This window comes from Larus michahellis, chromosome 1 (genome assembly GCF_964199755.1).
Source record: "Larus michahellis chromosome 1, bLarMic1.1, whole genome shotgun sequence".
In the NCBI taxonomy this organism is placed as follows: domain Eukaryota; kingdom Metazoa; phylum Chordata; class Aves; order Charadriiformes; family Laridae; genus Larus; species Larus michahellis.
The window spans coordinates 99,279,027-99,306,041 of record NC_133896.1 but is presented as its reverse complement, the minus strand read 5'-3'; the positions used below and the strand labels follow the sequence as shown (position 1 = coordinate 99,306,041).

General features: G+C 40.5%; 3 protein-coding genes across 19 annotated transcripts in view; 1 reads left to right on the top strand and 2 right to left on the bottom strand.

The window, feature by feature from the left end:
* TBC1D23 (TBC1 domain family member 23) overlaps positions 1–10,903 on the bottom strand; it is a 35,908-nt gene extending 25,005 nt beyond the window's left edge. For 4 of the 13 annotated variants that reach the window (XR_012588446.1, XR_012588447.1, XR_012588448.1 and 1 more), the window contains exons 1-3: positions 10,800–10,897; positions 2,644–2,755; positions 2,315–2,420 (exon numbers count right to left, since the gene is read on the bottom strand). Coding sequence is in view for 7 of the 13 variants with exons in the window: in XM_074595645.1 (XP_074451746.1) it covers positions 2,315–2,420; positions 2,644–2,755; positions 10,800–10,837 (256 nt within the window). In the remaining 6 variants the exon portion in view is untranslated. Of the gene's footprint in view, positions 1–2,314; positions 2,421–2,643; positions 2,756–3,493; positions 3,625–8,111; positions 8,160–10,088; positions 10,137–10,799 lie in introns of all 13 variants that reach the window. The other 9 variants (XR_012588443.1, XM_074595577.1, XM_074595627.1 and 6 more) reach the window with 7 other exon arrangements.
* A 1,807-nt stretch (positions 10,904–12,710) lies between these two features.
* CMSS1 (cms1 ribosomal small subunit homolog) overlaps positions 12,711–27,015 on the top strand; it is a 243,138-nt gene continuing 228,833 nt past the window's right edge. The window contains exon 1 of the mRNA XM_074595537.1: positions 12,711–13,131. Within this exon, the coding sequence (XP_074451638.1) occupies positions 12,849–13,131 (283 nt within the window). The 5' untranslated portion in view covers positions 12,711–12,848. The remainder of the gene's footprint in view (positions 13,132–27,015) is intronic.
* The window catches only part of FILIP1L (filamin A interacting protein 1 like), a 210,032-nt gene continuing 197,865 nt past the window's right edge, over positions 14,849–27,015 (bottom strand). For 4 of the 5 annotated variants that reach the window (XM_074595485.1, XM_074595493.1, XM_074595514.1 and 1 more), the window contains 2 exons: positions 18,536–18,720; positions 14,849–17,245 (listed from right to left, as the gene is read on the bottom strand). In XM_074595485.1, coding sequence (XP_074451586.1) covers positions 17,155–17,245; positions 18,536–18,720 — 276 coding nt within the window. In that variant the 3' untranslated portion in view covers positions 14,849–17,154. The remainder of the gene's footprint in view (positions 17,246–18,535; positions 18,721–27,015) is intronic. The other variant, XM_074595503.1, reaches the window with a different exon arrangement.

Sequence of the window (27,015 nt, the reverse complement as noted above, 5' to 3'; positions counted from 1 at the left end):
TCGATTATGAGAAGCCCATGAGTCTCATTACTGTTAAAGAAAGTTTTTATTACTGAAGTCTTTAATATTTTCTCATCAAAGCCAGTCAATATTTGGTATTTCCTTTCCTCTACCTCTCAGGAAAAAAAAAAAAAAAATTGTACATAAAATTCAAATGCCACCCAAGGAGTTACTTTAAATTTGGAGACTACTTGCTTTACTAAAACATTGAAATAGAGAGATTTAATCCAATCAAAATAGAAATCTCTATGTAAACTTCATTCTGAACTAACTTAATATTTATTACTTCAATAAGTTTAATATTGTTATGTATTACAGAATATTTGCAATAAAGACAAAAGGAGAACTAACAGACATTAAAGTGCTTAATTTTGTATGTTATGAATACTAATTGGGTGGTTTTGCTATCTGCCAGAAAAGACACTGTGGTTAAATAACACAGTAGAATTTTTCCCCCTCTTTCCTTTATAGGACAGAGAGAGAAGGAAAATAAGTCCCACTAGATTCTAGAGCTAGAAAACGTATAACTGCATTTTAAAAGTAGTATGTATGTGTGTATGCACACATCCATGCGTGCAATAACTCTATTCTCTCCCTTAACTTTCAATTGTGCAAAAATAAATTAAAGCAGGTAAGAAAATATAAGTTTCTCTTACGGATGCCATAAGAAGTATCCCAATTTATAAGTCAGCATTGACTCCACCACCTGATGACTAATGCTGTTGCATGGTGTCAGGGATTTGGCCATTTTTGCAACGCATTGCCAACCAGATCTTGTGGCAGCTCCTCACAGACATACCGGAATATTATTTCCAATGTCCTGTCAGCATCTTGCTTTCACCAACACAACCTTTCATTTTTGCTGAAAACAGCATTAAAAAAAAACCCAAAACCTTTCAAAAAAATAGTCTTCAAATTCAAAGTGTTTAATATATTTCTTCCCTTAGAGGTTATATGCATTTTGGTGCTACACCAGCTTTTCAGATTAAGTACCAGTCATTAGACAATTAAAAACTTGAATGACACTATAGAAAGAGCGTCTGGTTTAAAAGATGGAGCTTGGAAAAAAAAAACAACCTTATTTTTTTCAACTCCTGGAGCTTTCCTCCCATTTGGCTCTGACCATGCAAACCATCACTTAAAAGCTATCACTTTAAACTTTCATGACTTCCAGTCCTATTCAATATATTCATCAATGACCTGGATGAGGGGATCGAGTGCACCCGCAGCAAGTTCGCTGATGACACAAAGCTGGGGGGGGTGGCTGACACACCGGAGGGCTGTGCTGCCATACAGAGAGACCCGGACAGGCTGGAGAGTTGGGCAGAGAGGAACCTTATGAAATTCAACAAGGGCAAGTGTAGGGTGCTGCAGCTGGGGAGGAATAACCCCACACACCAGTAAAGGCTGGGGGCTGACCTGCTGGAGAGCAGCTCGGTGGAGAGAGAGCTGGGAGTCCTGGTGGACAACAGGGCGACCATGAGCCAGCAATGTGCCCTCGTGGCCAAGGCGGCCAATGGCATCCTGGGGTGCATCAAGAAGAGTGTGGCCAGCAGGTCCAGGGAGGTCACCCTCCCCCTCTACTCTGCCTTGGTGAGGCCGCACCTGGAGTACCGTGTCCAGTTCTGGGCTCCCCAGTTCAAGAAGGACAGGGAACTGCTACAGAAGGTGCAGCAAAGGGCTACAAAGGTGATGAGGGGACTGGAACGCCTCTCTTATGAGGAAAGGCTGAGGGATTTGGGTCTCTTCAGTCTGGAAAAGAGACGGCTGAGGGGGGACCTTATCAACGCTTATAAATACTTAAAGGGTGGGTGTCAGGAGGATGGGGCCAGGCTCTTTTCAGTGGTGCCCAGCGACAGGACAAGAGGTAATGGGCACAAACTTGAGCATAGGAAGTTCCACCTAAACATGAGGAGGAACTTCTTTACTTTGAGGGTGATGGAGCCCTGGAACAGGCTGCCCAGAGAGGTGGTGGAGTCTCCAACTCTGGAGACATTCAAAACCCAGCTGGATGCGTTCCTGTGCAACCTGCTCTAGATGACCCTGCTCTGGCAGGGGGGTTGGACTAGATGATCTCCAGAGGTCCCTTCCAACCCTACCATTCTGTGATTCTGTGACACCACCCATCTCAGAGTCAGAGTATAGGTAGGATACTACTGTTTTTTTACAAGTTCTTTCTGATTTTCTCTGCCCTCTCATAGCTTTCTCTAAAATCTAAACATCATTCTGGTTATTTAACTCAAATAGCAAAGCCCTAAGACAACTGAGAGCACAGAAGTTTTTGTGTAGGTGATCTAAACATAACTGAACTTACCAATTAGCTCTTGGCAATCCTTATGAATTATACTCTGTTCTGGTAGGTCTAAAGAGCCATCCCAGGATGCTAGGCTGTCCCCCTTTCCTACAACATTAAGCGCAATCTGGAAAAAAAAAAATAGAAAACCCTTTAAACAGTATCCTTTTGTAGTTACCAAATTATTGAACTCAATGAAGAGAAAAATCCTAAAACTGAATCAACATACATGCATATTAAAATTCCAGTACTACATCTCTTCTGTATAGATGCCTGGTAATTAAGTCATCTACCTCAAAACAAACACAATTTCAAGTATTTGCTGCTTCTTGATTTAAGTTTGTATTTACCTTCCAGACTTTGGCCCTCAAATCAGCAGGCAATTGCCTTCCTTGAATGATGTTTCTCACAGTTTCAAGATCACAGCCTCCTTCTTCCAGAGCGTCTGCAAGCTCTTTTTCCCTATAATAATGATATGCAATGTGCTTACTAAAAATTAATTATACAATATTATTTAATATTTATCTATTAAATAGCTGTTGACTGTAGGCTACTATCAGGCAAAACTCACATATATATGTAAACATATATTATAAGACAATTTGCCAATTACTGAAAATAAATATTTGCAAAATGTTATTTATTCCTTTGCTTTTAAGGCTGCTTGTTCAATTTCTAATTCCATTCCATTAACATATGAGAAAATAGTAAGGTCAGAACATTTTTTGTTTGCTTTCATGAAGTGGCAATGTTGCAAAATGTATCATAAAACCACAAATTTAGTTGTCATTTACAGATGCACAGCAAATTTTCACTCAGGCACAAACCACTCAAAGCGAACACTACACCTAAATTAGATGGCAGAGTTCTTTTAAATAAAATACTACATGACCTAGAAAACAGAAAACTTATTTCAAAGGTTTAGAACAGTCAGATTTTAACCCCATCTTTCCCTGAAATGGGAAAGAATCTTTTAGTCAAACTCAGGTTTACTTAACTATAAAGTTCTAGTACCGTAAGTGTAGACATGTGCACAAAACTGAATTAAAACATACAAAAATGTTAATAATAGTGTAGAAAGTAGCAAAATACCCAAATTCGCAAGACAGTCAAACAGTAATGATACTTAAATTGCCATAGTAAGACAGCAAAAGTTCAAAAGCATTATACGTAAGAAGGTACGCATTCAGAAATTATTACTTTACAATCTCTCTGATAACTTCTGCAGACTGTTTCAACAGTTCCATGCCTTCAACAATGAGAGAATCACATCTGATGACTTCAGGAATTTCAAGATTATGTAGCACGGCAGTGGCAAAACACCAGGTTCACTGGAAAAATAGCAATGGCAGTGATACATAGGTCCTGTAGGCAAAACGTCTCCCCTACTGTGTATCCTCTTAATACTGTGATTCTCTTAATACTGTGTATTCTCTACTAGCTCTGACATATGCCTTAAGAAACCCTTTGCTTCATACACCTGAGGAGTTAAACACACAGCTGGGAGGTTTATAGCCAGGGCAAAACACAGAATGTGATTGTTCATTCAGGACAGATATTCAAGTATGAAGATGCATTCATCCATTGTGAACAACACATCTATTTATACATGTGCAATAACAGATGTTAAAGTGTTACCAGTACAATTCCCAATTAATCCACATGTTACATACTATGTAGCTGACTCCAAAACCCATCGAATGTCAGTTGTTGAGCTCTGTCTGTTTCTTTAATTTGCATATATCCACAACTAACTCCTTGATATAAAACTTCTCAAGTTTGGTCTTCTGAAAGCTAAACACAGATTACTAATTTTCTAAATATCACCCTTTTTGATAAATAGTTTAAAACCTCAATCCTGTAAGAATGCATGCATATACTTAACAATAAGCAATGAGCTAGTCTTAAGACATCTCAAAGTATTTACAAGTTTGCAGAGTAAGCATTTTCCTTGCATTGTATCAGCCAGTTTCTTTGACAGTACTTTTTGGTAGCACTTTAAATCATATTTCAAATATACACTAGGGCACAGCTAATAGTCTGTATTCTTGAAGCAATTTTGCAAATTTGGATGAAATAAAGTACAATTTACAAGGAGACTGACTTGCATTTTTTTCTTGTATTTTTATTATTTAAAAAAAATCCCAAAGCCCACTTATTATAGAACTACAGCCTGCACGGGTGAATATCCCTTTCCTGAGACAGAAATGGAGGTGGAAAAAGTACATAAGCACACTTGCATATCCGTCACCTATCCTGTTGTCCAATTGTGTATATAACAACCAACACTGGAAGAATTAAATCACCATAACAGTTCAGCCTGAATAAAAATCAAGTATTTCCAGGACATTTACACAAAGAGACCTAGCACCCAGCAGAACTGCATGAACTCTGGGATGCTCTAACTTGAACAGAAGCCAACACCAAACACCAGCTGAAGAGAGCTAGATGGTCTTAGATATATTGCAGGTTTCTGTGCACACTATGTATGGCACACAGACTAGAGGGCAACAGCTAGGCCTTGAAGTATAGCACACAAAATACAATCAATTGCTATAAATACTACCCAAGTATTAAACGGGCACATAGAAATGAACGCAACAGCTGCATGGACATTGCATTTTAGGTGGAAAGTTCTTAAATTGCAATACTTAAATTTGGTTTCTATGTCCTCCAAAGAAAATTATCTGGGAAAAAAAAGTAATTTAATATATGTGAAACAACATTTAAAAATACATTTACACAAATTACAAAAACACATCTGACAAATAATGTTTTAGGGATCCATGAGTACTAATTCTACCAGTTACTTGTACCTAATATTCACAGCTTAAAAAGCCATGCATGGGTTAACATCAAGATCAACTTCAACATGTTATCTGCAAATGTGCGCTTCCTCTGTTTCTTTGATAATATATTACTATTTGCAAAATCTTCTTCCTAAGTACTGTCATCTGCATTTTATACACTGTGAAGATGACAGGCAAATGCTAGTTTTACTACTTCACTTTAAAAAGTAAGAATCTGATATGCCCATCTCCCACATGAAGAGATCTGATGCATTACCAAACTGAGTTAAATGAAGTAACAGCGGGGGGAGAAATTGTGTTATTCTAGTTATGATTTAATTAGCTATTCTTTTCCTCCATCAACTCCCAAGACTGCTCACAGGCTAGAAGTGAGGGCTTCTCAAAGATTAAGAAAAATTATTTTCTAATAAGTATTCTATTCACAGTAACTTGCAAAGTACCATGAAAGTGATTTTGATACTTAACACGTGTCCACTGGATGTGTTTTACCTTATTTCAGTTTGCACTACAAATGTTCCAGCAAACTGCTAGCAATCTGGATCTTTGTCTTTCATGAGTGAAGATCAGCTAGGAAGTTTTCTGTTCATACAGACAACAACTATTAAATTTATTTTGGAAAGAATGCAGCATTTCTCTTTAAAGGTAAACTCCTCCACACAAGAACATCCTTCTCTCTGCCCTACCAGGGCTCCACTGCCTAACTCCAGGTGCTATCCTAAATTTTGGTGAGATGTGTACAATTCCAGCCTATATCCAAGCAATGGCCTGAAAGGTTAATTCCTACAAGACATACTGTTCCAAATGACACAGTGCACAATATTGCCATTATAGTGAAAATACTATGGGGTAAATTTCCATACTTAAGAGAAGGGTCTCTGAAATTCATGCCAGTCCAGTGACATATTATAATCAACAGGTAAACTACCTATGCAGATATTTTTAAAGCCAAAACAATTAAGATGCGAGAGTGAGCTGAAGGCAATAAGAAAATAAAATTGATCAACTGATGGGAATTCAGCTTCACTTCTTTTTTTTAAGGTCCTATTTATTTTATTTACGTATGACTCTGAGGTAGTTAGTAATAATAACTTATAAATTAATGAAGAGATTAAGAAATCGTGGGGATGTGAACAGCAGGAAAAAGACAGTAGGAAGTGTTTTGATAAACTACAAATACATAGGAAAAGATGTATTGTATTAAGAAAAATACAATCAGTCAGTAGATTACAATGTCTGGAATGTATCTGCTGAAGTCATTACGCCTGCTAATTTGTTATAAGGAAAGACAGATAGATCCCTTTGAACTGCTTCTTACAAGTCAAAGTGCATTTTTGGAAAAAAAGCTTCAAAAGTTTAATTTGTGATGGGCACACTACTAATACTAATTTATTACTTTAAAAGCCCAGCAGGTATCTTCTACATGTACCAAATTCATTATCTAAAATAATCTTATCGGTCCAAAACAAGATGATCGCTCTTTTCCCATATACACTGAATCTACTACTACACACCTGCCTGTTAAAGATATTACTCAGTGCCCTAAAAGAGGGTTAAAACACACTCCCACTTAGATATACTGCTTACCAAACTGCTTCCCATATACTTGACCACTGATCTGATGTTGGTGTAACACTTGAAAAGCTTCTTTGATTATTTTCTCCCACATTCTTCAAGTTACACACTCATGGTAGCTGCTCACAATATCCTGTAGTATATCCACACTTGCAGTGTAAGAAACAGGATTTCTTAAACATCTTCACGTATCATTCCTGTTTTCCTTAAATCAGAAGCAAGGCTGCTACCAGCTGAACCCTTGCCAAGAGTATCATCAGTTTTAGTTTCTGTAATTATCTTTAAGTTTCTGTTGTCATCTCCTAGGACATCAAACACATCCAATCTGCAAGATTTTGTGTATTTCTGATAACTGTAGCATGCAAAAAGAAAGACAGACACATATACCACAATACTGCCATCGGAATTATGAGGGCCGCCTGTACATATCCATGTTAGTGACAGATTGGACTAATTTATTCTAATATAATTTTATTACTTTTGTTACTAAGAAGGTAGAACTAAACTGCATTTTAAGCAAAGTACTTTACTTGAAAAAGCTCACAGTAGCATACAGGTTTATAACATGCAGTAATCACAAAAAAGCTTTGCTTAAAAGAAAACTGGGCAAGTGAATAGTGCTGATGAACATTTCCGAAGTCAATGGCTACTATCAATTTATTTTTATAGTCATCGTTCTACCTTCCAACAGCAAAGAACATAGCTTCCCACCACAGAAAAGTATCTATATAAAACCTTCTTTTTTTTTTTCCCTAGAAATATGCTTTTAAATAATCTAGTTACTGTGGTTCCTACTTTTAATTTAGGATTCTCCTAACTACCAGAAAAAAGCCTTAACAAGAGCTATATTAAATTGAAAGTGATGAGCAATGCGTGTTCTCTATTGAAAACAAACAAACAAACAAAAATCAATCCCTCACATTTACTTCAAAATATCCATTGTATTCAGAACGCCATTGAATTTTCTTTTTTTTCCCCCCAAATAGACTTTTGGAGAAAAACATTAATTGTGTGACATTTTTTACCTCTATTTTTTCCTCGAGTGTGTTAACTTCACATTTAACTGCAGAGGATATTTTGTTCATATGCTTTCAGAAGAAATACCATGGCTCCAAACACTAATAAGCCAGATTCTGAATACAGAAAAAAAAAAACCCAACACATATCTACTAGTTTTGTCACCCTGTTGTCTGAAACAGTTGGAGTGTATTTTTGGACCATAAGATGAATGATTCCAATGCACAGTTAAATGCACAGGAACAATTCCATCTGTGGTTAGATTTAGTTAGTTAGTTATATTTAGTTTAGGTCTTAACATTCAAAGTATAGATCTTAAAATAAAAATACTACTTGATCAAGTTGCCTGACGCTTGAGTATTAAACAAACATCTGCAAAAAGGTTTTAGAAATTAATTCATAATGGTTTATATCTTTACCTGTTTGAGAACCTGAACAAGAAACATGAAGTCCAAATAATTTATTTCCTTGATAAATGAGAAGAGACAAAACTATAAGTATTGTATTGACTAAAATTAAGGTTAAAATAATGAAATAAATAGACCAAAAAAAAAATTAAGATTTTACAGCACAACTTGAAAGCAGTCTGCCTCCTTTGTGTTTTACAGTATTCTTAGCTCTGGACACAGATATGTTTTCCAGCATAAAATACAATACAGCCAGTAAATTCTCAGGTTAATTTTTGATAACATACCAAATAGCTAAAAATAAATATTTAATAAACAAGGTCTGACAGATTTTTCTAATTTTTAAATCAAAACTGTTGATGAACTTCCTGTATTTACTGAAGAAATAGCTGACAATCTCATCTTTTAATAACTCTGTACAAGAAGTCTGGGGTAGTGGGTGGGGTTTTTGTTTGTTTTTTAGATTGTATTGTACAGTGGCAAGTTTCCCTGGTTTTTATTAAACAAAACACCAAGCACTCTGTATGGATGTTGAGGGTTTTAACTCATCATTAGTTTGTGCCCCTTCAAATCACTTACACCAGCACTGCATGTCAAGTTGACACAGGAAAAATAAAAAGGGCTTTTTATGTTAATAAGCATGTCTAGATTCTACATACTCAAGGTGCAGTCACAGTCTCTGAACAAAAAATTACATCTGCCTTTGAATCCTCCTTAGGAAAGCTAAGCTCATTCAAAAGATACATATCACACTAGTAAAACAACAACTGCTCAGCAGCATTCAGATATGTATACAAGACAACAGGTTAAGTCAATAAATGAAAAAGAAAGTATTTCACTGAAACTTGCATTAAAAAAAAACAAACAAAACACAACAACAAAACCAAAAAGCCACATGAAATTTCTAAACAAGCAATAAGGAATACAATTTTATGTTGTTCACAGGGTTCAGCTCTAGTAACAGGATGTATTCTTGCACATTAGTGAAGCATTTAAGCATAAACTTCTTGAACTGTTCCCATAAAGACTTACAAAATCTCTTCTAGTGATGTCTTCAAGTTTGCCTTTTCTAGTAGTACCAGCACATCAAATTTCCTGTAGTTACATTTTGAAGCTACCAGTCAGAATGGCAAAATGCAGGCTGTGCCTTGAAATATGTCTGGAAATCCCATTTGTGCCTTGTTCTTAACCAGGAATTTTAGCAGTTTGTTGTGATCTGGGAGATTGTAATATTCTTTCAACATTAGTAATGAAAGAGATTTGAAGTATTTTTTCAGAAATATTTCAACACAATTCTTATTCAATGTCCAGGGTATCAAAGTGTCAAGACCACACTGTCAATGAGTCTATCCTTAACTTTGTAACTATAGGTCCCAACAGTCAGGTCTGTATTTAGAAATAATACTTATGCAACACTGGATCTACAGAAAATGCTTCATAAATTTTGAAGCTGTAACTAAAAGAAAAAAAAAAAAGGCTAAAAACCAGCACCGATTCATTTTCATTTGTTAGTATGAGATACTTAGTTGTTTTATTCAAGAGCTGTATTTGTGGAACCAACCTACACAAAGAACAGATACCAGCTACACCTGCATGCATGTCAATTCCGGCTTCTTTCAGTGAGATAACTAAGCGCAAAGAAAGCTGAGAATAGTTAGCAAGAAACTTTGAACCTGCCACATAAAATAAAGCATAGAAGCAAAAGCATCAGATTCGAAATGATCATAAAAAGTAGGTCTGTAATGTAATTGTTTGAAAAGCATCTACGTGGAAAGGACAAAGACCAATGCTGTGCCAGGGAACCACAGAAGGAAAAGAAATCACATGCAATGCAGAAGCGCAAAGAGAAAAACAAAGTGAAGATGCACAGGAATGGAGATGTGCTGTGCAATAAGAATAGCTTCAGTGTTTAAACACAATGTTTATTTAAGCCTCGGCAGTCTTAAGTGAATACACATGCACAAACGCTAAAAATCACATCACTGTTACCACCAAAATGATCCTATACTCGCTCCAGAAGTAGTCTCTATTCTTGTCCTATAGGTTCAATGTAAAATCCATTGTAAGTAATAGCTGCAACAGAGGAAAGTGGCGAGCAAAACCATTCAGAAAACAAGCCACGACCTACTGTTGTCACCTGTGCTTGAACAGGTACGCAGAGAAAGGGGGAAGCCGAACTGAACAAAGCAACCCCACTCCAGGCAGCCAGACGCACACATCCAGCAGCTCCTACCGCCCATTAAAGCCGTCATTTCAAACTGGAGCAACCGCCTGGCTCCAGCCTAGGCAGGGACAGAGGCCGCCCAGTCCGGCCCTCGTTTTGACGGCGGCGCTTCCTCTTTCGAGACCGGGCAGCTGCTGACCGTCCCGGAGGCGTCCGCCCCGAGGCTCGCCCCAGCCTCCCACCGCGCTGGGGCCTGTCAGCCCGGCGGGCGGGCGCACAGGGGAGCCGCCCTCGGCCTGGTCAGCTCCCCCAGCTACTCTACCCCGGCCCAGCGCTCCGCGGCGGCGGGGCCACGGCCCCACACTCCGAGCCCGGCGGGCCCCGGGGGAGTGGGCGAGGGGGAAAAGGCAACGTGCGGGGGAGAAGGAGTTAAGCCCCTCTCGCCCACCGACCTCTCCCCTTCCTCCCCCTCGACCCCGCTGCGGAGGGGAGGGCAGGGAGCGGAGGGGAGAGCACCGGCACCCCCCGTAACTCACCAGCTGCTCGACGGCGGCGCCTCTTCCCCTTCCGCCATAGCTGTTGACGTGCCTCCTCGCTTGGCCGTAAAGCGCGGCCGGGTGGTGCTTTTTTTTTTTTCCCCCTGACGCCCTTCCTCACCACGCGCCGGCGCCCGTCCTCCGCCTCGCCCCGTGCTGTCGCGAAGTGAGGGGCGCCCGCCGCAAAGCGCGGAAGCCTGGCACAGGAGAAGGGCGGTGCCTGCCTGAGGAAAAGAGGCGGGAACCGGGACGGGACGGGACGGGACGGGACCCGGGGGCCAGGGCGGGTCGGGAATCGGGGCTGGGTCAGGCTCAGAGTCTGGGTCTGCCGCTGCTGCCGCGCCCCAACGGCATTCACCTGAGGCAGCTCAGGTCACCAGCAGCTGCCCAATGCCTTCCACTAGAAGGCTTCGGGATCGGTGTCCCCGGCAGGGAAGCCGTTCTGTGACGGATTTGAATTATTGTCGGTTTTTGTGTTACTTTCCGTTTTCATAAAGGCGGACTGCTATGCTTTGTGTAGGTTTGATTAACAAATTACTTCCCTCCCCAGAGTCAGCATCGTGCCAGGCTATGCTCCATGAGCCACAGGTTAGAATTCACAGTTTTTACGCAGAACCCAGTTTCCAAAGACTACAAACACCGGAAGGCTGTGCCGCCATACAGAGAGACCTGGACAGGCTGGAGAGTTGGGCAGAGAGAAACCTTATGAAATTCAACAAGGACAAGTGTAGGGTGCTGCACCTGGGGAGGAATAACCCCATGCACCAGTACAGGCTGGGGGCTGACCTGCTGGAGAGCAGCTCGGTGGAGAGAGACCTGGGAGTCCTGGTGGACAACAGGGTGACCAGGAGCCAGCAATGTGCCCTCGTGGCCAAGAAGGCCAATGGCATCCTGGGGTGCATCAAGAAGTGTGGCCAGCAGGTCCAGGGAGGTCACCCTCCCCCTCTACTCTGCCTTGGTGAGGCCGCACCTGGAGTACTGTGTCCAGTTCTGGGCTCCCTGGTTCAAGAGGGACAGGGAACTGCTGGAGAGGGTGCAGCAAAGGGCTACAAAGGTGATGAGGGGACCGGAACACCTCTCTTATGAAGAAAGGCTGAGGGATTTGGGTCTCTTCAGTCTGGAAAAGAGACGGCTGAGGGGGGACCTTATCAATGTTTATAAATACTTAAAGGGTGGGTGTCAGGAGGATGGGGCCAGGCTCTTTTCAGTGGTGCCCAGCGACAGGACAAGGGGCAATGGGCACAAACTTGAGCATAGGAAGTTCCACTTAAACATAAGGAGGAACTTCTTTACTTTGAGGGTGGCAGAGCACTGGAACAGGCTGCCCAGGGAGGTGGTGGAGTCTCCAACTCTGGAGACATTCAAAACCCACCTGGATGCGTTCCTGTGCAACCTGCTCTAGGTGACCCTGCTCTGGCAGGGGGGTTGGACTAGATGATCTCCAGAGGTCCCTTCCAACCCTATGGTTCTATGATTCCATGATACACCTATGAAAGTTCAGAGGAAAAAAAAAAAAAAAGGCTGAGGTAAGTAATACTTTGAGTAACAGTGCCACCTTATGGTAAGTTCACGTCCTTGCGCTTTGCCTGCTGCGGGGACAAACCCCGCTCTACACACCCACACACCGCCCCCCTACCCCACACCCTCCACACTCACCCCGGTCCCGTCCCGTCCCATGCATACCGTCCCGTCACACACGCCGTCCCGTCAGCGGCCGGCGGGGCCCGGCGCCCCCGGAGGCGGGAGCGGCCGCTCGGGAGGTAACGCAAACTCCTCCTTCACGCGTGGTTTTGTCCCTCAGGAAAGACTGGGGGGGAATAATCTAAAGTCGAGGAAGTAGGTGTTTTACGGCATTGAAGCAGGTTCAGGCAATTAAAAAAAAATACATATCTATTGCGAAGAAGAGGGTAATATTTTTAATTCTTTTCCTCTATTTCACGCTTCATCTATATTTTTCACTAAAAAAAAAACAACCCAAAAAAGCCCCTATGCATTTCAAGCACCTACTTTTATTACTTAGGGGAAAAAAATAATATTTGTAAAACGTCCATGAGGCATCATTCTGCCCCTCCCGCCCGGGGCCGCCTGGAGGTGCTAATAGCGGAGGCGGGGGGCAGGGGGACGGGACAGAGACGGCCCCCAGCGGCCCCGCCGGGCGGGTGGTGCCAGTGCGCAGGCGCGGCCCGGGGCGGGGGCGCGGCCAGGCGCGGGCGGTGCGCGCCTGGCCCCGCCCTCCTCGCGTGGCGGCAGCGGGAGCGCAGCAGCAGCATCATGGGGGACACGCTGGAGGAGCCGTGGTGGGAGACTCCGACTGGGGCAGGCAGCGGTCCAGGTACTCCTCTCCTGGAGCTCCCCCCTCCTCACGCCGGGCTTGAAACAGTCTCCCCGAGGGCCAGTCCCCTCCTTCCCGGCCCTCCTCCTTCCTTTTCCTTCTTTATTTTTATTTTTTTTCCACTTCCCCCCCTGTCCCTCCTTCCAGCCCCCCTCCCCCGCCTTTCCCCTCTCTGCTTTTAATTTGCTTCTTCAGGTTCTTCCCTGTCTCTGTTTTTCCCGGCTGGCTGCCGGTGGCGGTTTTGCTTGTAAACAAAATCTCCGCGGCCAGGTGAGGTCTCATCTCTGACCCTTCAGACCCGGGATAGTTAGAGGGGGAAGCGGCAAACGAAAATCTCGGTACTCGAGTAACGACAGGAACCCACTCGACAAAAATACTTTTAAGCGGATTTTAAAAAAAAAAGGTGGGGGGGGACGGCGGAGAGGAAGAAAACCTCTTGCCTTTGAGTTCAGAGCTTAGCTATCCCCTGCATTCATTTTGTTTCTGTGTTTTCTTCCAAACCGAGTTAGTATGATAAAAGGATGTTGCATAGTGTGTGTTGAGTGCCGTTACCGGCGTGAAGTTACTTACGGTTCTGAAGGGCATCGGAGACAGTAAATCCATAGTAGAGAGCCTCTGGAGGGAAGAGCATCTGTGGTACTCGAAAAGCATCGCCCATGTGCTCACTGGGGTGTCTCCTATCCCCCTTGCCATGCGTTACTGTGAAAGGGCAGGAGTTAAACACCTTTTTCTCCAGACGTTGGTCTTTGGAGTATCATACTGTGGCTGATTTGTCTCTTTTCCTGATGGTTATGATATGTGGCTCCTATACTTGGCTTTTTTCAGTGTGTCTTAAGGCACTTTACAGCCTGTGGTTGCATCTGTAATGTTGAGATTTAATGTGGAAATTTAGGTATATCTAGGCAACGAAAATTAAGAATTTATAGGGCCCTATTTTAATGATTTTTTTTAACGAGTTTTTAAAAATATAATATTGGGAAGAGTTGGGAGTTATTGGGCGTTATGTGCACCTCTCTGAAGAATCCACATCTTCCAGTGTCTTGACGATGGTTGCTTATCTCCTGTGAAAAGGTAGTTGGAGAATAGTTTGAGAGGGAGTAATATGAAAATTGTATGTATGTAATAAAGAGGGGTCACAAGGCCTAATAAGGCTCCTGAGCATTCCATTTTTATTTTAGGCCTCAGGTAGGTTCCTTAAACAGTTCCAGTTTCCATGGTAAATGCTCTTCATTAGGAATTTTTCATTCAGGAGTCCTAAATATCTTAAGAGCCTACCTGCACATTATGCCAGCCAGAGGTTTCATTTGGGGTGGGTGGTAATCTGATTTTTATAATATTGGCAGCTTTCCCTCAGAAACTGGATCCAAGCAGGACTTGGATGATAAAACTTTTGACATCTGACTGTGAGATGAGACTGTGAATCAGAACTCTTCTTCCAGTTAAGTAAAACTGCTTGGGAATTTTGCAATTGTGTTGTTGAGCTACTAAAATAATGTGGGTGGGAAGGAACCTATGGAGGTGTCTAATCCATCCCTGTGCTAAAAGCACTATGTACGCTTTACTCGAAGAGCGTTCTTTGAATGTGTTACGAGTAATGATTACAGGTGAGTGTTGTGCAAACCATATGTTCTGCTGTCTATATCCCACCTTTGTAAACTTGTTGGCAGGTTCTTTATGTGGAGCCTGTTGTTGTATTAAGTTGATACAAGGCATCAGTAAAGTAAGAAGAGCACCTGTTACTTTTATTTTGTGTAGCCATTTTTCATGTACAACAGATGTAAAATCAAAGGTTAATTTGTACCACATCCTATGGATACTGAAAAATGCTTTAAAATCAGTTGGCACGAAATAGGAAATCAGGGTTTACAGTGTACAATGTAAGCAGCAGTACAGGAAAATAATTGCCCAGTAGTGAGCACTTTTGACAGACCTGATCAAGTTTATCTTTGTGAAACATCAAGTTTCATTAACAAAAATGTTTGCTATCCAACTTCATTTGTTGACCTATTTTAAAAAAGCGTCTCTGCCACAACTGTAGGTGCAAAGCAGAAGAATTTGAAATGTACTTTTAAAATACTGATCATTTGCCAGCTCCTTTAAGATTAGCCCTAGAATAAGTCCTGACCAGTGGAATATTCTTCCTAATAACTCAGCCCTCAAAAGTGTCTTAGATTTTAGCAACTTTTAGTTAGAAGAGGCTATTTTTAAGATGAATTGTATGAAAGATGTTCAGACTCACTGAAAGGGTATGAAAACACAAAATACATATCCTAGTATATGGCTATATAAGTAATACTTAATTTGCTTTTGACCATGTTATTGGAAATCATTATTTTAAAATCCATATTAAAGGTAGTTAGTCTCACTTTGAGATGTGAATGTTTACACTGCTGCAGGTGGTTTATAGATGTAAAAAAACCAAACCTACCCAAAACCCAATAAAAAAACCGTGAAGGGATTAGCCATCTATTTACCTTGTCACATGACACAAACTAAATAATCTTGCTCAATAACTTCTTCAGCAAACCTTTAACTTTGAGAGATTTATGGAGAGAGAGGTTAGAGATTGTTGTCTAGTTATTAGTGTTGTTTAGTGTTGCGCATGTCCCAAGTCATTTAACTGCAGGGCTTCCTTCCCTCCCTTTTTCCAGTTTGTGTTACAACTATGTCCAGTCTTGAATGTGATTTTTACATTGCATTCAGAACTATAAGGGAGAGGATAAGGAATACTGAGGAGTTTGTTTAGTGCTGGTGAATGACAGCAACTTTTTCCTCTTCTCTCCATGAATGGAAAGAGCACTTCTCACAGCACTATAAATGTCCGTATCTTGCCTGTAGCCAGCATGCCACATCTCCCAAGCAGTTTGAGGGAGCAGGATGGACTTCTGTTTTTCATAAATTCTTCCAGTTTCCTCCTTTTATGTTACCACTCCTTGTCTTTCGTTCTCCATGCTTTCTTTGTCTCCCTTAATCCCGTAAGACCGTAGTATCCCCATTTGTCAGTTTTAGATCCTTAAGTAAAAGCCTACGTGGTCCATGTCCCTCATAGGAAGACATTAACTGTATTCCAAGACAGGAGTAAAAGACAGGGAAACTCTTCTATGTCAGCAGTACAAATAGGTGAGAAGAATAATATGGTACCATGGAGGATGATTTGACAGTTCTTGTGGGCTCTACAGCAAAGGATGCTATTGTGGGAATTAATTTATTTTGCCAGAGGTTTTCTTTTCTTTCTGTAGACTGGCAATAAAGGGTGCCAAATAGCATCAATTTGTAATACGTGATTTGCAATTACTGAGAAGCAGACTGTTCATTGTAGGACATCCAGTGGGAGTTCTGTTGCTTGGTTGAACTGAGATCTGTTGGCAGACCTGTATATGGAGAAGTTTGGTGGTTGGTGGAGTTTTTTTTTGGCTCATTCATGAGTTGCCATACCTTCTGATGAAACTTCTTCTTGTATTGAAGATCTCTCTGATAAGCATTCCAAGTTGACAGCTGCTTTTTGAAATCTATGTTTCTTTGCATCTACATACAGTCATTCTGCAAGTTGCAGAACATATAATGGTGTGCTTCTGTGAACTTTATTTGGATCTGAGCATACATGACGTGGAGCCTCGTAACTTTTTAGTTACCTGCCGATTTAGTGAATAAAATTTGAAACCTTTTCTTTTTAATATGGAAGAGTCATTCTTTAAGTTTTGCATTTTGACACAAGTGGGTCTTGTAGGACATAAGCTGAAATAATTTTTCAGTAGACTGATCTTTTTAAACTTCATTTTTTAAATATTCCTAGAGAATTTCTTGTGGAGCTGTTGAAGTTTCTGTTGTGGGTTTGCAAAAATAGTCACGCAGCTGAGCTAATGTGTTGTACTGTCTCAGTGGTTAAGTTAAACTTTTAGCTGTGAAATAAAAGGGAAAAAATTGGGTAACTGAATGGATCAAAATCTCTCCTTGCTTCAGCAAAAGAATCGCGATTCTGGATATGGCACTGTGATCACCACCAGCTTTTGCTTTATTTAGGAATTAGAATTTGGCAGTTCTTAAAGAAAGACCTATGCGAAAGGAGTTTTCCCACAAATTATCAGTTGAGCCATTTAGACTGTTGGAATGCACTCTGTTAGGGGAAGAAGAATGAGGGAGACATTAATACCAGGGAAATAAATTAATTTTTATATTCTAAAACAGTAACTCATGTTAGTTGGTATTACGGAATTCCTGTGGGAGGTTACTTGCAGTAATGGTATCTTGTTAGTTTTACCTTTCTAAAGTGGAATAGCGAGAAATTTTCTTGTCAGAGCAACGATTGCTATTTTTTGGAAAATTGAAAACAACGAACCTGTAGTCTCTTCGAATGTTTTGATTTTTTGTGTGCATTGGCTGAAAGGAAACTCTGAGTGAATTTGAGTGAATGTCTTTTAAAGAAGTTGTGCTTTAAGAAAGGTGAAAAGGCAAATTCTCTCATGGATGAACTAGAACTACTTGTGCTAAGAGTTTGGTTAAGAAAAAAAACTTCACTAAGAGTTATGAATGCAGTTACCTATTCAACTTGAATGTGGGCAGTTGAAAGGAAGGACAAAATTGTGGAGGAATGCAAGAACAAAATTGCACTTCTGTGTAAGTCACAGCTTACTGTTAAGCTTGGCACAAATTTTGATCAGTTCCAAAATACTGTTTAAGTGAACCAAAAAGTAAATACCATAGTCCAAATAAAATGGTGAAAGTTTATACAGCTAATACAAACATCAGCCATCTCAATTCTTGCATCTGTTTTTCCTAAGATAACATCTGCACGATTTGGAGTGGGGATAATCACAGTAGTTAACTCAGTGAGGGGAGAATTGTTCATCTTAAAATGACACTTTTAAAGTGATGCTTGGCACAAGAAGGAGCTCTGCAGTTTCTTTAAGTTCTACGCATTATAAAAGAGCAGATTTCTCCATACCTCTCTTCATTCTGTCTTTACTACTGAACGTGAGATACCCATACCGAAACGCTTCTTGACTAGGCCAACTTTGAAAACAAAACGGTACCTCCTTCAAGCCATCTTCATTTGAGTGACCATATGTTTTTATAAATCTACTGAGACCACATTAGTATTGTTATTTGTGGAACATGTTAAAAGTGAACTTACAGTAGAAATTTATTTATGTCTTGTGCATCTCTACTGTGAGGGCCAAATTCTGGAATTGTACCAGAAAAATGGGAGCAGAGTTTGGTCCCTGCAGACATGCAGCTACCTTTGCCTCCTAAGAATTTGGCTGTCTCTTGATGTATTGTGATTGGTGACCGTTGACGTGCTGACCATGTGGATGGTTTCAGACGTCTCCCCAGTGGAAACAACTACCATTGAGATTCAGATTCCTTAAATCCATTTTAATGTCATAGATTGTAGAAAATTATTTACCTTCTCCCTCCGCTTTGAAGACAGGTTTTAGACACAGTCCTTATAATGCGTAGCTTTCCAGAACTGCTGTCTTGGAGTGGTTTGTTGAGATGTCCGGCAGAAATTTTGATGGGTACTTTGGTTGTGCTCGTAGTCTTTGGTTTGGGGATCCGAGTTGGAATTGAATGACGGAACGTATCAGTAATCTTGAAATAAACCAAGAAAATAAGTCATGCATTAGGGAGGAAAGACTGTATATTTATCTTGTCAGTGTCTTTTCCACATTATAAAAGTAAATGCATCGTGCTTAGAACTGTTTGTCTGAACTTGCTTTCTCTCCTTGATAATGAGAGTGTAGCTATGTATTTAACTTACCTACTTGACTGATGGATATCAAAGAATCTGAATTGATTGCAATCCAGAGTATAAATAAGAGGAGTATTCCGTCAGCCCACTGAGTAGGGCAGCAGCCCTAGGGGCTGAGTGGGTGATGTAGTGCAAAGGCTGTGAACTGTGTGACTTCTCTGGGTGAACAATCAGAGAACTTCAACATGCAGAAGCAGGTCTCGATTCAGTCCTGAGTAGCAGGTGCTACCTAGCTCATACTTTACTGTAAGAGATCACTCTTTGAAAGTGACCACAGTGTACACAAATTGAGTGTATTTGTAAGAGAGAACTCATATTTAATTGCAAAGAAGTAGACAAAAAGTTAAAACTAGCACTGAAAAGGGGCAAACACCTGTAAAGGCAAGGAGATTGTTTGAAAGGTACCATATCTGAAACTAGAGTTAAACATGCACTACCCATCAGAAAAGCTTTTTACATCACAGGCTTTTGTACCTTTTATAGTTGAGCAACAGAGTAGAAGTTCACTCTGGTGTATTAAGTACAAAGAAGAATGAGCTAGATCAAAACAAGTTTTGAGGAACAACTTTCTAGTAGCCATAAAAGCCTGTCTGGAATAAGTATTTATTTTTTAAAAATGTATCAGAATTCAAAAGACTGCCATTTGGCTGTAGATAGAATCATAGAATTGTTAGGGTTGGAAGGGACCTTAAAGATCATCTAGTTCCAACCCCCCTGCCATGGACAGGGGCACCTCCCACTAGACGAGGCTGCTCAGAGCCCCATCCAGCCTGGCCTTAAAAGCTTCCAGGGATGGGGCTTCCACCACCTCTCTGGGCAACCTGTGCCAGTGTCTCACCACCCTCATGGTGAAGAACTTCTTCCTAACGTCCAATCTGAATCAACCCATCTCTAGTTTTAATCCATTCCCTCTAGTCCTACCATTACCCAACATCCTAAAAAGTCCCTCCCCAGCTTTCCTGTAGGCCCCCTGTAAGTACTGGAAGGCCACTGTAAGGTCTCCTTGGAGCCTTCTTTTCTCCAGACTGAACAACCCCAACTCTCTCCGCCCGTCCTCATAGGAGAGGTGCTCCAGCTCTCTCATCATCCTCGTGGCCCTTCTCTGGACACGTTCCAGCACGTCCATATCTTTCTTTTAGTAGGGGCTCCAGAGCTGGATGCAGTACTCCAGGTGGGGTCTCACAAGAGTGGAGTAGAGGGGGAGAATCACCTCCCTCGACCTGCTGGCCACGCTTCTCCTGATGCAGCCCAGGATACGATTGGCTTTCTGCACTGCTAGTGCACACTGATGGCTCATGTTGAGCCTCTTGTCCACCAGCACCCCCAAGTCCTTTTCTTCAGGAGTGCTCTCAAGCCAGTCACTGCCCAGCCTATATTAGTGCTTGGGATTGCCCCAACCCAGATGGAGGACCTTGCACTTGGTCTTGTTGAACTTCATGAGGCTGGCATGGGCCCACCTCTCCAGCCTGTCAGGGTCCTTCTGGATGGCATCCCTTCCCTCCAGCGTGTCAGCTGCCCCACACAGCTTGGTGTCGTCAGCAAACTTGCTGAGGGTGCACTCTATGCCACTGTCCATGTCACTGACAAAGATGTTAAACAAGACCGGTTCCGGTACTGATCCTTGAGGGACTCTACTTGTCACCGGCCTCATTGTGTATGACAGGAGTTCTCAAAAGAATAAAGCTGAGCCAATATCATATCATTGCATGTGCTCAGTATGGAATAATTCAGGAAAGTTTGCACATCACAGGTGTGCTTAATGGATCATGAGTAATGGAAAAAAAGCAGCCTGGGCTAACTGAAGTTTGAGAACAAAGAGATAGAAAGAAGAGTAACAATCTCCCAGAACAATGTGATATTTTTCCAAGAGTTCTGAAGGTGATGATTTTAAAATTGCTGAATCCTTATTAGTGATGTGCAATCTGCCACTGAAATTGCTGGTGATGCTAGAGGGATGTGATGCCACTTCTAGAGTAAAGCTTCACAGAATATTCGTAAGTATGACTGGTGAACTGATCAAACTGCAGAAATGACAATAAGAAAGCATGGTCACCAACATCTAATTTTGCGATGGGAAAACAGCCGCACTTCTTGTTGAGGATAATATTCAACTATGTGTTAGTCAGATATTGTTACATAGACATATGGTATCAGATTGTCTAATAATGAACCAGGCAGTATCTGTGAATGTTCCCAGGCAGTGGAACTGTTAAATTGTCAATAGTGTTGAGTTGTTTGAGTAGTCCACGCCCTGGATCTAGCTCTGGAACAATTCTGAGACATAGCTTGGGAGTTAGCCCAGAGGATGGTTCATTTTGAGGAGGTTATTTGTATCTGGGTAGGCTCTTTCGGAGGCTCAGGAAGTCTCTTGTAGTTTGGGTTGACCCATGTCTGAGGGACAGATGTAGGTGCCTTTAAGTTACTGTTATAGAAGTGACCATTTTATATTATGATTTTTCAAAAAAATGTGATAGTGGTCTCTAACAAAGGAATCTTGGGAGAGCAAAGTTTCTATGGGAAAAGAAGGAAAATTCTCATGGTTAAAAACTGGCAAGTGGATAGGAAGCAGACACCTCACAGACGCCTGTGATACTCAACATATAAACTGCATGGGAAGAGAGTTAGTACTGAAATTATGATATTTGCATACAGTATAAAAGGGAGGGTATTAGAAGAAAGAGATGACAGTAATTCATGGTGTTGAGTAACGAGGTGATAAAAACGTGTGTCAGTTCAGTGATAACAAATGAAAAAATAATATATGTAGGGAAAACTAGTTTGCATACGGTAGTAAATATGACATCTCTTGTCACTCAGAACACAGATCCTGGAGTCCCTGTAAATGGTCCTCATTGCTCAGCAACTGGCAATTGACAAACAGGTAGAAGGCAGGGTAGGATTTACTTGGAAAATAATAGAAGAAAACAAAACACATCATTTTTTTTGGCGTGTAAGTCCAAACCATGACTACGTGGTGAATGTTTTGCAGAATTTTGTCCAAACAGCTCAGAAAAGGGTATGGCAAAATGCAGAAAAAGGTGGCAAAGATGATAAATTATGGAATGGCTTCTGCATGAAGATTAACAACAACATACACTAAACCTTTTCAAGTACGGAAAATAGATTGTGGAGAGAAAAAAAAATCAGAAAAATCTAGCATTATGGTGACTAGGGGAATTCTCTCTAATAACATGCCTGAGAGGACATCCATTGAAGGTGGGTTAAAGATAAGTAAAAAGTATTTTCACTTGTCAATGAGCTATGAAACTCTTTGGGACAGACAGTTTTTGAGGTGGTGATATAAATTGGTTTGGAGAGAGTTTAGACTGATTCATGGCATCCATCAGGGACTGCTGAACACAAAGACATCATGTAGATTTCAGCTGTGGATAGCTGTAAGCTGTCGACTGCTAGAGGCTGCATTTCTTACTCTGTTTGCCTGATATTTAATGTTTTTTTTTCATAAGCGTTCACTGCTGGTCGCTACCAAAGATGAGATACATAGATCCTGGGTCTGAATGTGTATAACTCCATTCATGATTTTATTTTCAAAATCAGAAATTTAAAATTTTTAGCTTTTTTTTAATAATATGTTGAGAAAGAAAAGAGTTTGACTTTGAAAGTGAGAAGGAAAAGGGAAAACGCTTCTTTCTTTGCTCTGTGTTCCTTGAAGATTTTACCTCTAGATGGCAGCAAAGTTTTTCTTTTGTATTGCATCCCAGTAGTTTCACTAGAATCCGACTGAAACTTGTTAAATGCTGAATAAAAAAAGTCAACGTGCATTGTCATGGTACTCTTGAATTTTAGCACTCATATTGTTAGTGTGCATGGAGAAAAAAAAAACAACCAACCAATCGAAAACTGACCCCCAAACCAAAAAGCATTTTGCTTCAATTACCAAAGGCACAGTGTTAAGAAAGAAGGAGTTAATGTTAGAGGGGATAATTGTATTACTGCTGTATGTACTACTCCGGTGTACTACTCAGTACTTTGAACAGTTTGCCTTCTGACTATGTGGTATGGCCTGGTAGATGAGCCACAGTATTGAGAATAAAATGTTTGGGTGGGCTATTCCTAGCAGTGCTACTCTCTGATGTAAATTTAGAGACAATATAAAAGGTGTCTCAGTTTCCTAACTATAAAAAGAATTAGATTAACCATCATTTGCTAAGTATATTGAGATGAATAGATAAAAATATTTATGTAAAGTCTTGCATGCTAAAATGTGATTATAACTCTAAGAAAGAGTTGTGGGGTTTTGAGTTGGGTTTTATTTTTGTTTGGTTGGGTTTTGGGTGGGGTTTTTGGTTGGTGGTGGGATTTTTTGTTGTTTGGTTGTTTTTGTTTTTTTTTTTTTTTTTTTGAGAAGTGTTCCAGTTCAGAGATTCCATAGGGTACAAAGTGGTTGGAGGATTCTGTCTGTAGTTGATTGACATCAGTGTTAGTATTTCAAGAAGGTATTTGTAGGCCTAGATTTTTACAGGTTTTGTGCGTTTAACTGGTATTCAGGCTCTACGGCCTTTTAAATCAGAGGGAAGTTAGGTATGGAAACACCCCTGTGCTCTTGCCTATAGTTCGTGCCGACTTCTAGCTCATTAAAACCATTCACAATATGGCCTTGTGAGCCATCAGATTTCATTTCAAGCAAAAATTTTTTTTGTGATTCAAAATGATGTTCTATTTTTGCAATTCTGAATGACAGTATTGAATACATCTGAAGTACTATCACAGTTCTGAGAATTGCATTGTAACTGATGACTTTGTCAAGGTTTGGTTTGCTTACAGTTGCTTTCTTTTGTGTGTTTTACGTTTGCTTATAGCCACAATAACTGAATTGATGCAACTCCTGGCATAGGCTCAAACCTGAGGTTAACAGCTGTATTATAGGGCTTTTTTTCTATGCGAGTAAACCATACCAGTTAAATTTCTGTGCCAGGACAATTAAACTTGCACTTCAGTGATTGTACCAGTCTAACTGTTGTAAGCAGGGATTTAACAAACTGTCCATCTAGTTCTTTTCCTCCTCTTTCAGCACTTAAAAATTGGTTTATTTTTCATCATTCATGATATAAATTCTGGAGAGGAAAGGCTGAATAACTTAAATTTAAGGAAAATACTTGTTGACACCTAACTCTTTGGGTTTAATTGCATGTGTAGCTAGACCACTGAACTTCGTTTACTTTTTAGAACTTGGTACTTGACAAAATACGAATCTTGGATATGAGTTGTAGAAAGAACATTTTGGGTCAGTTGACTAGATCAATGCTTAAACTGTTCCTGTAAAGAGGGAATGGCATCATGTAGGAACTGGCTGGAAAGCACTTGGAAGTGGCTGTATATCAAGTTCTGCATTGGTTTAATTGTATGTGTACTGAAATTCTTGTGGGAATCCTCTTAGTTCCTTCCCTACTACTTAGTGTAGAGGCATGTAAGCAGATACGTTGGCTATGGCATGCTTGTATGTTGGGATCTTAATTTTGTTTTTTGGGCAGACCTGAATTACTAAAAGAAAAAACCCTCTATATAGATTTTGGTGGGCTTTTTCAATTTGGTTTTTAACTCTTATCTATGTATGGGAAGTCTGCATGCGCACCAAGAATCTCTTCAAATGCGTCCACCCTTTCTAACAATTTGTTTCCTTCTTCAAGATGAATGGTTTTCAGTCTCCCCCATTCTTTTTTTGACACTCACTTGTTTTCTGAATTTGCTGGCTCTGTGTTCATCTTTGCTGTTTAGTTATGGCTCCTTGAGTTCCCGTCTGTAGGCCGCTTTTTATTTTTGTTATCTTTCCAACTGATAGAAGAGGAAATAAGATACGTTTATCTTTCAGAAACCAAGCTGAGCTGCCTTTCATGTTCTGGGGAGCCCTTGTGAGTTCCCATCAGTGCTCTCAAAACACCCCTGTAAATGAAATGTTATTCTGAAGCTATCTGAGTAGTTGTGTGGTTTGCCTTTACTTAAAGAGTCTAAATATAGCTAAATAACTATCGGCGAAGACAACCAACTCCAAAGACATCAAACTAGCCACATTTTTTAAATGAGAAGATTATGTGGTATGTCTGTCATATTAGTCATATTAGCGTCATATTAGTCATATTAGCATCATATTAGTTTAAGGTGTTGGACTCATAAAATACCAAAGTTTTTGTCAGTAGTGCTTATGGTTGTAGAAATAAGCAGTTAAATCTCATTTTCAAGGCAAGCAATGATCTAAGAATTATGAAAGCTGCAGTTTTCATAAGGGTCTTTTAACTTCCTCAGTTTTAAATTAACTTCTGAAGTAGATGTCGATAGCCTGTAACAAGAATTGGCAGGAGAAAGGGTGACACTAACGAGTGAGAACTCCTGTGTAGTGGCTGTGTTTGTTATTTCATAATGAATGACAGCAGGTATTTCAGGGACTGGGACAAACACTCCACGTGTGATCCACATGTGACAATTGTGGAATTTTCACATATGACTGTGAAAATGGCCCTTCTTAATTTCAGGAAGTCAGCTGTGGAAGCATCTTATTTATATGGGCCATCAGCTATTTTACCACAATACAATGCTTGTCTTCAGGGGAGTGGGCTAAAGTAAGTGTATGGGGGGCGGGGAGCCAAGGAGAGAAAATACGTCTGTTTCTGTGCTGTTCAAGTAGTTCTCCCGCCTTTGCTCCTAATCTTTTTTGGGGAAGTATGATGTATGCTTTGCTTCCTCTTTTAACTGTATTCATTTAAATAGGGGGGAGTATGTAGTACATGCTGTAAAAGTTTTCTTATTTACCTTCCTACAGTCATTATAGAACTTGATCTAGGAGAAGTAACTTTAGATAAGGTTCTTTCTCACTGCTTAAATTTTTAGTTTAAGAAATAAATTTTTAGTTTAAGAAGTTTGAGCAACAGAGAGTATCATTTTCAACCTCAGTGAAAGCGGCCAGGGAATGGTGCTGAAGATCCTTTACACAGAAGTCCACGTATCTGTACGTGCCTTTTGCCAGTTTGTTCCTGGATGATTGAATGCAGTCAGAATGTAAGCCAGGTCTGCAAGTGAGAATGAGTGAAGATGAAGCGATAAACCTGAGTATTCCCTTTGGTTTCCCAACAAGGCAGCTTTGGCTGAAATTCCCAGTTAGGCCTCCTCAACTGCACAGGGCGTTCCGATATTTCCTTTTCTTTCACTAGGTCCTGGCATCTGTCTTCTAGGAATCCAGAGGGAAAATTCTCGGTTGCTTTGCATTTCCTTTTATGCAACCCACTTGTGTGCATGACTTATCGAGGAGCAGTGTAAATAATCCTTACACTTATTAATGTTGGTAAGACTTTAGCCAGAGTATTGTCTGGCTTGGGGCACTGCATTGTCACACCGTTATAAACAACTCTGCAGAGGGAAAATGATTAGTACAGTTGTAGTACTTGAGCTATTAAGTGGGAGAGCAGTTGGCTTCATTTAATCTGGAGAAAGCAAAACTGAGGAAAGACGTGATAATTGTCTACTAATATGTGAAAATCTGTTGCAGAGACAATAGTTTTTGAAGTCCAGTGGAGGGATAGGAAAGCAAATACTGGATTACAATTTCATCAAAGGAAATATAGTTTAGAAATTACCAAGATTCTTAATGGCAAGGATATTTCAGCCCTGCTATAGATTCCTGGGGTAACTGTGAACACATGGGAGTAACAATTGTCATTGCAGAAGTTTTTTAGAATAGGATGAATCAGGCATTTGTTTGGAAGGATTTAAGTCAAGTTTTAGTAAGGGAATAGGCTGGAAAATGTCCCGAGGTCCCTTCCAAGCCCTGTTTTCTGTGATTGCTACTCTTCCTCTGATATTTGGCCTATTACAGCACTCTTGATTTCAATAATATGACGTATTTGACAGAAAAATCTATATTAATATCAGAAATAATTTTCATATATGTGACACGATTTGCACTCATGTACGCAAATGTACCACAGTGGTCTTATTTCCTGAACACCAAGTTTAAATCTACTTTCTGGTGGGAGGGAAAAGAAGCACGGTTGGACAGAGTTGGAGACAGGAGCTGTATTCCTAGTTACTAAAATTCTGTTATGTGCCTTGCTTTTCGTGGGACATGTCTTCACTGTGAAATGTGATAACCTTTTAAACACAAGCTAGTTAAAGACTCATTTTTA